Source organism: Molothrus ater, chromosome 25 (genome assembly GCF_012460135.2).
Source record: "Molothrus ater isolate BHLD 08-10-18 breed brown headed cowbird chromosome 25, BPBGC_Mater_1.1, whole genome shotgun sequence".
NCBI classification, from domain to species: Eukaryota; Metazoa; Chordata; class Aves; order Passeriformes; family Icteridae; genus Molothrus; species Molothrus ater.
The window spans coordinates 702,660-715,098 of record NC_050502.2 but is presented as its reverse complement, the minus strand read 5'-3'; the positions used below and the strand labels follow the sequence as shown (position 1 = coordinate 715,098).

Genomic DNA, 12,439 nt, shown 5'->3' with positions numbered 1-12,439 from the left:
GGGTGGGAGAGGACATCTTTAGTGTCACCATCTGAGGCAGTGCCTTAGATCAGGGCACTGCAGTGTCTCAGGTGCAGGTGCTGTCGAGCAACACCCTGGAAATGGATTTCCTGCTGCACTTTTTTAACTCCAGGGGGACTTGGAGGCAGTTATTCCCCTGAATATTACATTGGGTCACTTCCCTGGAGTATCTGAGTTTGCCTGTGCACCTCAAAGGACTTTGCCACTTTTCAGACACATTCATAGCACCAGTTCCAGCTAGAAATAAGTCCAGCAATTTTGCCTTCAAAAATAGATTTGCTTTATCTTTTGTTTCACATCTTACAACCCAGGAATTACAAACAGGAAACATTTTTTAGGAAGCCCAGAACTTGCACAGACTTCAAACAGGTCTGTAGACAAAAGCTGAAGTTATCCCAAGCTGGAGGCTGGTGGCAGATGAGTGGAACCCTTAATACTGTCTGGAAAAAGCAGAATGGAGGAGGCTGCTCAGTGTGGTTGAGGAGTCTGGTGTCTGTTGGGCTCCTTAAGCACATTTAGGTTTGAGGTTATGTGTTCCAAAGTGCCAGTGGCCCCTGGGACTGCTTGCCTCTGAGTGCAGTCATCTCCCTGTGCACTCATCTCCTGCTCCATCCAGCTCCAGTGGCAGGAGATAGGGATCCAGGGGGGCTGATTCATCCTGACCTGACAGATCTCCCAGGTGGAGGAGATGAATCACTGCCCCTACCTCTGCCTTTGTTGGCCAGGGGAGGAGTCAGACAACTTGTCAGGACTAAATGGCTGATTCTCAGATAGACTCAGGTAAGACAAAGTTTACTGTGAATCCTTCACAGGTCCCAGTCCTTTTTGCTGAAGTAACACAGATCCTGAAGACCTTTATCAAAAATATTTAGAATTAAAGACTTGCATGACACTTAAATTTGGAGAAAGACCTTCCCTCCTCAGTAAGTGCAGAGGAGTCTCTCAGAGAACAGACAGAGCTGCCCAAATCCCCAGTGAGCCTGAAGGGACTGAACTGCTGTGTCCCGGGGACTCTGGTGTGTCTAATGGAGGTCCTGAACTTTATCACCCTCATCACCACCTTCCAGCTGTTCCCCAGAACACAAACACTGCTGACTGAGACCCCTGGCAGCCAGTGGCATTCCCACCTACCCAGCATTTGTCCAGCTGCCATAATGATTGGGAACAAGATCAGGAAATAACAACAGGAAACAATAACCCTCACACCAGCAGCAGGAACTGCAGCAGCACCTTACCAGCATGAGCAGAGCCAGGCCTTGGCTTCCTCCATCTTTAACAAAAAACCCATCTACAAACCCTTAGAATGGCTGAAGCAGAGCAATTTTGCTTGGACAAAGCACAGCAAACTCCATTCAGGAATCACAATAGGCAAACAGCAACATATCATCAAAACAAAACATCCCAATTGTTTGAGTCCTGAAGCTCAGATGCTCCACCTCTGCCTCGGGAACTGCCTCAGTTGCACTTTTCTAGTGGCCACAAAAAAACCCTGCCTGGTTACCATGGCTGGACCCTCTGCAGGGCTCCACCATTGTCTTAGGGATAGACACAGGACACCTGGATGGATGGACCTGTGCTCTGACCCATTACAGAATCCCAGCATGGTTTGGGTTGGAAGGACACTCAAAGCCCATCTCATTCCACCCTGCCATGGGCAGGGACACCTTCCACTAGCCCAGGTTGCTCCAAGCCCTGTCCAACCTGGCCTTGGACACTTCCAGGCATGGGACAGCCACAGCTTCTCTGGGCAACCTGTGCCCAGGCCTCACCTCTCTCACAGGGAAGAATTTCTTCCATCCCTCTCACGGAAGAAAATCCCATCTAACTCTGCCCTCTGGCAGTTTGAAGCCATTCCCCCTTGTCCTGTCACTCCATCCCTTGAAATAATCTCTCTTCATCTTTCCTGTAGCTCCTTCAGGTACTACAAGGCCACAATATGGTCACCCCAAAGCTTCTCTTCTCCAAGCTGAACAATCCCAACTCTCCAGTATTTCCTCACAGCAGAACTCTCCATCCCCCCAATCCACTTGGTGCCTCCTCTGAACAAACTTTTCCATCTGGGGACAGGAGCCCCTCTGGCTGGGATTTAACCAGCACAGGAAGGGACACTGAAATGGGCCAACAGACAGTCTGGAAATGAACATTTCAAAGACACTCCAGTGCTCCCAGTTTTCCTACTGAACACCCAGTGATGCAAACTCAGCAAGTGACACCACTGCCTCGAAGCCATCATGCTACAACAAGGCCATTAGGAAAGACCCCGGTAAATCCTTCTGAAGCTGAGGAATGCTGGTGCTCTGAACAAGCAGAGGATCTGGCAACCACCAGGAAAAGCTGCAGCCCTGTCTGTGTGTTTGGAGCCACCAAAACCTTTCCTGGTTCAAACCTTTGATGGCTGACACGGAGCTGCTTTACAGTTCCAGAGTTGTTGAAAGGAGTCCTTTGCTTTTCTCATATTCAAATCCCAGATCTGTGAATTGCTCCTTTCTACTTTAGAGCTGATGAAAAGCAGGGAACAGCAGAACACAGGCCTGAAATGGAGGGGCAACATGAGCACAAGTTGTCCCAGTGGACTGTGGAGTGGTTGGGAGCAATTCCCTGTATACCAGGAGTCTGTCCCCAAGGCCCAGGAGCTCTGTGGGATGTCCAGACTCACACTGCACAAAGACAGGTACCATCTCACCTGTGCTTTTTCTGGAAATCTACAATAATTTTTTTGGAAATCACTGTGGAAGAACTGGATCCACTTTTCTGCAAGCACAGAGAATATCTCTGAAGGGTCTGCAGTAGCACTGAGGCTGGGAACAGCAGCACAGCAGTTCTAATGCAAATCCCCTGTTCCACATTCTCCAGCCACATTCATGTCATTCACAGCCATGTTTTGGTGCACAGGAACAAATGGGAACCCCTGGATGTGCTCCAGACTTGAACTGAGCTGTGATAGTCTGAACCCAACCCTGATCCCTCAGGCAGCTTCCAAACTCTCGTGCCATTGGATACCAACCCGCAGATGCAAACTAAATCTTGTTCACTCTAAAATCCCCACATAAAGCAGCTGTGGGGCCTTCAATCCTCCTCCTCCACTGCACTGAATCCCTTTCCAGAACAGCCAGGATCCCTCTCAGGTGAGTTTCTGAAGCACTGTGACCTCCCTATGTGACTGAGATTTTCCTCCTGTCCAGGGAACCTCAGCCCATGCCACAACCCCAGATCAAGGAGTGTCTTACCGGGTATCCCCAGTTGCTGTTCCCTGTCTGGGTTTTGGTGTAGTAGCTGCCCCGGGATGTCCCGTAGCCATAGCCATCAGCTAAACCATCATACATGGAACCTGCAAATGGAAAAGGCATGGTCAGCACGAGAAAGCATTCCCAGGAGAAAGGATTCCCAGCAGGTCCCTTTCAGAGCACAAAGCTTTTTTTAACAGCAAGATTAGTTATGGAAAAGTGACAGTTATAAATCCCAACAGGAACATAGGGAATACAGGCAGGAAGGGGAGCCCTTGTCACTGCTGGGAACTCCAGCCCTCACACCACAGACCCCCCAGGGCTCCCCAAAGTTTGCAGCACAAATGACCAAGTGCCATAAAATCTAAAGCAAAGGAGCAGAAAGGAGTCGGGGACAGTGTCTGACATTATGGAATCACAGAATCCCAGAATGGTTTGGGTTGGACCTCAAAGCTCATCCAGTTCCACCCTTGCCATGGCAGGGACACCTTCCACCATCTTAGGTTGCTCCAAGTTCCATCCAACTGCCCTTGGGCACTCCCAGGATGGGACAGCCACAGCTTCTCTGGGCAACCTGGGCCAGGGCCTCACCACCCTCACAGCGAGGAATTCTTTTCCAATATCCCATCTAACTCTCCCCTCTGACAGTGGGAAGCCATTCCCCCTTGTCCTGTCCCTCCAGGCCCTTGTAAATAATCTCTCTCCATGTTTTCTGTCAGTTCCTTCAGGTACTGGAAGGGCACAATTAGGTCACCCCAGAGCTTCTCTTCTCTAGGGCTGAACAATCCCAGTTCTCTCAGCCTTTCCTCACAGGCAAGTAGTTCCTTTCCTCTGATCAACTTGGTGGCCTCCTAGCTGTAGTATGAGAGGAACCTGATGATATTTTGTGCTACATGTCCCAGAATGTCTGGCCATAGAAGACTTGTAGTAAATAGAATTTCTCTCTCTGAAGGCAAAACCTACCCCCGACCCTTTCACCAGTTCACTCCATGTCTGAATCCTACCAATCCCATCAGCACGAGCAGCCTGAGTAAAGCTTGCTAAAATTAATCAATGGCCACTAACAAACACCATGGATAAAGGATGATCCAGTCTATTTAACACCTGGGGATCTAAAACAATCAAGCACTACACAACCTCATTGCACTCTTTGAATTACAGTCTTGTCTCTAAAAGATCACTTTGTGTGTCTATACTTTCTTTTCCTGAAAATGTATAGAGCTCCATCATTATTTTTGGGATGCTAGAGGAATAAATGAGACTGGATCTCAGATATGTTTTTTAAGGATGCAAATATCTTGGATCAGGAGGAACCCATCAGCCATTTTTTCTGTTTCTCAGTGCTTTAACCAGAGTTTGGATTTACCTATCCCAGCACTTCCAAGAGCTCTCCCAGCAGTCTCTGGCACTGCAATTTTTGGATCATTCCTAAAAGTATTTTACTCAATTCCACTTTCATCACTACAAGACAAATGAAGTGAATTTTCTTTCCACAATGAAATTCCCTTAGCCCTCTGGGTGGTCCAAAAGACTTTAGGGTGATTTCAGTTTCATTTTCAGAAGTGCTCAATAATTGTGGCATCTCAGGTCCCGTTATGAGGAAGTGCAAACCCTACACTCCAATTAACTTCCAGGGGAAGCTCTGAATGTCTAACAAAGTACAAAATCAGGACTTACCTGTCCTAACTTATGCACCTAAACTGGTGGGTAATGTCAGAAATATCCTAATCTCTGTGATTGTTTGATAAGACTCATCTCTGAGATAAACTGGATAAGCTCGACCACAAAGGCCCTGGAGCCACTCAGGTCTCCTCCAGCCACTGATCCTTGGAATAAACCTTATTTATTGCCCTGCCTGAGGCACCCAGAACCTGTTATGGTGATTTGGTTTGTGGCTAAAAATTCCTGCATTTTCTCAGGAAGATGATTCCTGTGGATGTGGTGTAAATAATGAGATTTGCTTTCTATTGTCAGCAGGACTGCACCTGGAGAACATCCCTGGATGGAGAACAGGCAAGAGCCAGCTCGGCTCCCAGCCCTGCCCCTGTGCAGGAAACCACAGGAGTTCCTTTTCCATAGTCTGGAGATTTAGTGGGCACTGCTCCTCACCCAGATCTCCCCAGCCCCAAGTGCCTCATGCACATAAAGCTGCACAGCACTTGCTGATAAGAGAAAGAAGTGGCCATGGAAATGCAATGGGAGATTCAGTCGCGTCCTTCACCTTGTGCTCCCTCTCCCCCCCGGGATTTCCTTTCAATTCCACATCAGGACATCAGTGTTGGGCCTAAGCAGCAGCAAGGCAGTGCTGGAAGTGGTGAGTTTGGGCCAGGTGATTCCCCAGGACACAGAGTTAGCTGATAACCATAACTCTGAGCACGAAGGTAAAGCCATTCCATGATAAATTCCTGGGAATTCCTTCTTCAAATCTGCCTCTTGTTCTCTGTAAACATTCTGTAACTGCAGGTGTGAGCCCCTGGACCATTTTCCTGAGTGAGCAGCTGTAAAAAGGGGTTCTGTGCCTGACTTACAGGTCCCTCTGACCAGTCCTGCTTGGGGACTACACTTTTCCTTTCAGGATCTGTTCCTGCCATGCACTCCAGGGTTAGAGCAAGGAGATACCCAAAATAAGCCAGTTTAGGCACATCTGTAACTTTCTTCATAAATTCACTGTTATGTGGCTAAATTCAGATCAAGCAGTTGGTTCAAATTTATGTTCTCCAGCAGGGAAGGGTTGCCTTCACCTCCCAGAACTTGAACACAAGAGCTTAAAAACACAGAATTATACAGAACCTCAAACATTCAAGGCATTTTGAAGTCACCCTGCTGGTTGGAGAAGATGTTTCTCCTGCCACCACTCAACTGGGATTTATTACTTGGAGAGCTCAGTATTGAGAGCAGGAAGAACCTGGGGATTTTCTGGTGAAGGTGGCTGAAGAAAACCTGATCTTTGTGCAGGTTTGGACACTTCTCTGCTTGGTTCATCTTGACAGACAGCTTGACAGCCAGTATCCCCAGCCCTCAGGGAGGAGATCCCTCTTTTCAAGCACCTCAAAAGAGCAAAGACCACACAACCTGCTCCCAGGTCCTTGGAATTTGGGATAAACCCAGGCAATCACAAAAGACCATTTGGGCCAGGGTGGAAATGCTCTTAGTAGGAGGTGCCCCCCTCGTGCTTTTTTCTGGCTGTGTCCACAGGTCTGTGTCCCAGCTGCTGTTACCCAAGCAGCTGTTTAGGTCCCTGAAGGGCCCATGTGCACTTGGGCAAACACACAGAGTCAGTAACACAGAACCAGGGAATCACAGAACCACTGAGCTTGGAAAAGTCCTCTAAGATCAAAGAGTCCAACCATTCCCCCAGCACTGCCACGTTCACCACTAACCCATGTCCAAAGTGCCACATCCACACATCTTTTGAACACTCCCAGGGATGATGACCCCACCAATGCCCTGGGCAGTTGTGCCAGGGCCTGACCACCCTTTCCATGAAAAAATTTTCCCCCAAATACAACCTGAAACTCCCCTGGCCCAGCCTGAGACCATTCCCTCTCCTCCTGTCCTTGTTCCCTGGGAGCAGAGTCCGACCCCTCCCAGGCTATCCCCTCCTGTCAGGAGCTGTGCAGAGTCAGAAGCCTCCTTTTCTCCAGGCTGAGCCCCTTTCCCACCTCCTTCAGCTTCTCCTCATGACAGAGGACCCTCACCAGGTGGGACAGAATTGGAAAGATGTGGCAGAACCACACAGATGAGGTGCAGCCTCTCAGTGACCATGTGGGCAGAAAACAACCCCGAAGGCTGCTGAGATTTCCCCCTCCCCAAATTATCATTCCCCCATGACATCTCCTTTAAAACTTAGACACTTTAAAATCTCTTTTATCTTCAGTGGGACAATTCATGAGGGTAAAATTCAATTACAGCAGATAAGAATTGCAAAACCTTGCAGTGCATCTCTGTGAGCCCCCCTACACTGCTCCCCCTGCCCTCACCCCCTTCTCCATCCCTGTTATCCACTACTGCAGAGCAAACTGAGGCTGCCACACAACCCAGTGTAGCTGTTCTTGATGAGTTATTTCCTTTCCTCAAAGGCAGCTCTCCTCTCTTGCAGCTGGCACTGCTGGCAGGAGGAGAGCTGTGCTCCAAGTGCCATTTTCCCAAAGCCAGCCGGACACACAGAGCCAACGTGGAGATTGTGGAAAAGGATGTCTGTTAATAAATATTAATCTGTGGCAGGGAAAGGCAAGACAAGAACCAGTCACTGGCAGTGCAGGCTAGGCAAGTTAAATCATAAACTATGCACAGCTTTAAACAATAAGGATGATTAAACATAGGAAAAACACAGGGAGAGCAGAGGCCTGTGGGAGGCACAAAGCAAAGCCTGGGTGCCTTCTAGGAGAGAAGTGTCAGTGAAATCCCAGACATGGAGATTCCAGCAGGAATGACAAAACTCCAGTTCTGCCTTCTGCCCTATGAGCTAATGGGGATTTTTTGTATCCCAATAATCTAAGATTTGTGGAAGAGTGGAACCTTTCACTGAATCATCTCGTGCTGGGGGAGGTTACAGAAGTCTTCAAAAGACTTTTTATGCCCTAAATCCCACTTCACATCAGAGTCCTGATCCCCACCAAAGCCAGATGGGGTCCCATTAGACCTTGGTGGAATCACTCCCCTCTTAACAACAGCCAGCACAGAAACTTCTCAATCCCAGCTCAGCCACAGGACAGTTGGATCTGACACTCCTTGGATGTGTCTCCTCAATAACAAACCACTGGCAGAACTTTCCTTTAGCCAGAGGAATTTGTAGAACAGAGCTGATGGTTACAAGGAGCTGGTTCAGCTTGGCCTGGCCTTTTCCTCTGCCACGCTACTGAAATTAATTTTCCCTGGAAATGTGCATTACTCACAAATTCAAGGGGAGCCATCTAGTTTGGTATTGCCATGGGGAGAAGGACAGATAAGCCCTAGAGCAGAGCCCACAGACCCAACCCCCAAGGAGGACAGACCCCACAGACCCCACAGATCCCAGACACCCTTGGGAACAGCTGTAGCTGCTGTGCTGAGCCAACCCCCACTGGGTTCAGGAGTGTTCTGCTGGCAGCAGTTTTCTGCCCACTGTCCCACCCCAGCGCACACCAGTTGGAGCCCACACTGGCCACCTTGCCCTGGGGGACACCAGATCTCCAAAGTGGCCACAAAACCTTGACCTGCTGGACTCCAAATCACCAGCTCATTTATGGTTCCATCAATCACTGGGGTAGTGAGGGAGTGTGTGCTCCCCCTCAAGGAACTCCAGTGGTGGGATACAACACCCCCACCCTGCTGTGTGCGTGAGGGTTCCATGTCCATATTCCCCATGCTACACACACCAGGACACGGTTCCTGTAGGTGGGGGAAGCTCTGGGCCCTGCTCCAACTCCAGCTCAAACCACAGCTCCAAACACAGCAACAAAGCTGGACCTGGCCCAACAGCTGCCCAGCCCCACTCTGGGACTGTCTGGGAGCAGAGGGAACAAAGCACTCAGGCACTTGTCAGGGGGCTTTGGGAATTCCCCAGCTTGTGCTGCCTCTGAGGAGCATCTCTGAGAAATCCCAGGGGACGCAGGGAGTTGAAGTTGGATGAGGGTTTGGACAGGCAGAATCCATGCTTAACAGAGCCATATAGCCTCTTTGTAGGAAAAACTAAATTTTCTCATCAGGGCTGCCCACCTGATCTTTGGGCAAGAGCAGTAAAACCCAACACCTGAAAGCTGAGCTGGACCCACTCCGACACCAACCAGGAGACAGCCCTGGGAACAAACAGCAACTTCTCACCCTTCTGGGATTCCATCCAGGAATGCACTGGGATGAATCAGCCCCCAGCACCTTTGCTGGCCAACCACCCCTGGTGGGAACGAGGGGAGGGGGGGCCTGGGCCCTGTACTTGGAGGCAACTCCTGGGAGTGGGATGTGACTCAGCTTCCCTGGGACACAGAAACCAAAGCTGCACATCTCCACGCAATTCCCATTCCCAGACATTCCCCAAGTGTCTGGAGGAGGGGTTTAGCTTGTTGAGCAGAAACTGGCAATTTGGGAATGTGCTATTTTTTTTTTTTCCTTTCCCAGAGGTTTCACCTGGGCTCCTCTCCAAGCTGGATAATCCCCCTCTGCCTCCCTTCCTTCCTGCCTGTGGATCCCTCTGCCCGCTTCCCTCTCCATCCAGAGCCCCTCAGCTCATCCTGCTGTGTATTTTATTTTGTCAGGTCTGACACTGTAACACCATAAGCAATAAACCCTCTGGAGGTGGGAGGAGATTCCCATCTTCCCCTTTGGTGACAGAGGAAAGCTCTCCTTGCCCCAGTCCCCCTTCAACTGTTGGAATCTGTGTTGAAAAAACAGAGGAAGCAGGGATTTGTTCCTGGCACAGCCCACCTGCCCTCGCTCAGGAGATGCTCCATTCCCTCTGTTCCAGCAACTGCAGTTCCCAGAGCAGGGATGGCTCCCAAGGAAGCACCACCTCCACACTCCCTCCAGCAGCCTACAGCCACCCAGCTTCTCTTGCTAATCCAGCCTCAAACATGCCTCTGGACCATGGCAGCTCACCAGCACAGGATTTAGCCTCACAATGCAGCTTGGAAGAGCTGCTGGACAAGGCACAGCTCCTGAAGGAGGTATCGGAGCCTGGCCCAGCTCACCCAGGACCCCCCTCCATGCTGCTCACTCCAGACTCAGCAGAATGCTCAGTCCCAGCTCCAGCACCCCAATGGCCCTCAAAGCCCTGGGATTTCCTCTCCCTGGTGGACTCAGTCAGGCCAGAGCTCTGTGGCTGCTGGAAAAAACACTTCCAAGAGCCAGAAGGTTTTGCACAGAAGTTGTCACAACCCTCTGGGTTTGCAGCTTCCAGCTGGGGAATGCTGGGCTTTACCTCCAGATCAGCTTTCTCCAGACACAAGGATGGCAGAGAGAACCATTTGCCAAGCCTTGATCCAAAGAGGAGGGGGTTCCAGTGGGACACCTGGCTGCAGGATTCAGCTGATTGTTTCTGTGGCACACACTCAGTGCACGGAGGTGGAGCAGCTGCCTGGACCTCAACACGGGCAAAGTGGAGGGGGCTGTGAAACACCCTCAGCAACCAACACCAGGGACACTTCTCCCAACTCATCTCCTTCCTACCACTCCCATCAGGGTCCCAGAGACTCCACACTTCTCAGCCTGTAAATGGGAGATGTGTTGGGAGTTCCAGAGGTGAATCCTGAGCTGAGGTTTGTGTCCTGTGTGTGGGCACAGCCTCCTGCTCTGCCCCTGCCCAGCGCTCAGGAGCAGCAGAGCCCCAGCCCCAGCCCCAGCCCACGCAGGGTGGAGGAGGAGCACTGTCAGCTTTGCCATCCACAGGAGGGGGTGGTGGGGAATTCCAGCCATGGGGGCACTTGCAGAGGAAGGATTTGCAAAACCAGACAGCTACTCCAGCTTTAAAGCCAGGGAAAAATTTGTTATAGTACACACTGAAACGTCCAAGTGCCTCAGGGATGTGGAGCAGAGCAGCACTCCCAGGGATCAGCTCCAGCCAGGAAGGAGTTGATGCTTCCAGCTCTGTGTCTTGTCCTAAACCCTTCCAACCAGTGCAGGAGATCTTGGCAGCACCTGCCTGAGGTGAGCCAGGAGAGAAGCAAAGCAATCTGTGCCCCCTCCACAAACCCCATCAAAGCACCCCGAGCACCAGCCCTGCCCCAGAGGCTCCCTCGCTGCGGGACTTTACCTCGGTTTGAGTGGCCCACGCTTGACGACACCGACGACTTTTGCTTCTGCCTCTTGACCGTCATCATCACCTGCTCCTGGACGCGCTGCTTGCCCGTGCCCTTGGTTTTCAGCTTGTGGTCCGAGGGCAGGGCCAGCGTGGAGCTGGCCTGGTCCTGGAAGCACTCGTAGGCCAGCGCCGTTTTCAGCGGGGAGTGGAGCATGGCTGGAGGCCGCGGGCGCGGGGCTGCACTCGGCTCGCACGGACAACACGGGGCCACCGAACACCGGCTCTGCTGGGCTTAGTCCCCCGAATCCCTCCTTGCCATACGTCCCCTGGCCCAGGGTGTCTCAGGGCTGCTGCTCGCAGCTCGGCTCCCCAGCGTGTGAGCAGTCACACCCTCTGCCAGACTGGATATACAGCCCTGCCCGCACACACCCACGCCTCCCGCCAGCCCCGGCACCCCCGGGCCGCTGAGGGCCTGCCCGGCCCCGGGCCTGCCCCAGCCCCTGCCCAGCCCCGCGGGCCGCGGCCGTGCCGGTGGGCAGGGCGGGGGGCTGCAGGGCTGGGCACGGGCACTGAGAGGGGTCGGGCTGAGGCTCTGTGGGTCTGGGTAGGGAACGGTGCTCCCCGGGGGCTGGAACATCTCCCACACGGCTCCTCTTGGGTTCCAGTGTTTTCCCTCAGTCTCAGCTGCATCAGCCCCAGGTCTCAGTGCCAAGAGATGGCCTTGCCTGCAGGAGCAACGCTGCCCGCAGTGCCCGTTCGGAGCCCAACTCTGCAAGCACAGGCTGCAAAGCCACCCCTCCAAGCCCAGGAATGCAGGGATCCTGCAGAACACCGGCCCCAGGGGTCAGGGAGGGCCCTGTCAGGTCCCCTGGAGAGCCAGGAACATCCCCCCAGAGTGTGTCCCCTTGTCTGAGGGACAGGCCTGTGGGGAAATCAGGGCACGGTTGAGGCAATCTTTGCACACAGCTTGGGGTAGCAGAGAGGAAAAGAGGAAATTTAGCAAGGAGATAAAATGGCTGTGCAAGAAATGACACGCCAGGCTATGAATGGCAGCAGAGAGTTCTCCCTCTGCCAAGCCACACTGCAGCAACTCGTTTGCAGAGAACCGAGCACCTCGCTGCTGGTGTGACCAGTTTCAGGTCACAGCAAGTGCTGACAAAGCTCCTGCCAAGCCACAGGAGGCTGATACAGGAGAAGAGGAACAGTCCCCATCAGGAGGGAGGCTTAGGAGAGGATGCCCAGGGTAGAGGCCTCCTGGGTGCTCCAGAATCAGGACCTGGGTGCTTGTGCCAGCACTCAGAGGAGCAGAGCCCTTTGTGCTGCCAGATGGATCAGCTGTGGGAGAAAAGATGTGTGGAGTTTCCCTCCAGTGAGAATCAGCAGTGCCCAGGGTCTGACCTGGTGCTTTCACTCCCATCCATCAGCGTTTGTGTTTCCCTGGTGGTTTGTGTCCACCTTTCATGTTTTGTAGGAACAAGAGCAG

At 52.0% G+C, this 12,439-nt stretch overlaps 1 protein-coding gene across 1 annotated transcript in view; it reads right to left on the bottom strand.

The window, feature by feature from the left end:
* The window catches only part of PKP1 (plakophilin 1), a 46,496-nt gene extending 35,326 nt beyond the window's left edge, over nt 1-11,170 (bottom strand). Inside the window, exons 1-2 of the mRNA XM_036398479.1 lie at nt 10,969-11,170; nt 3,249-3,349 (exon numbers count right to left, since the gene is read on the bottom strand). Coding sequence (XP_036254372.1) covers nt 3,249-3,349; nt 10,969-11,170 — 303 coding nt within the window. The remainder of the gene's footprint in view (nt 1-3,248; nt 3,350-10,968) is intronic.
* Between the last annotated feature and the right edge of the window lie 1,269 nt (nt 11,171-12,439).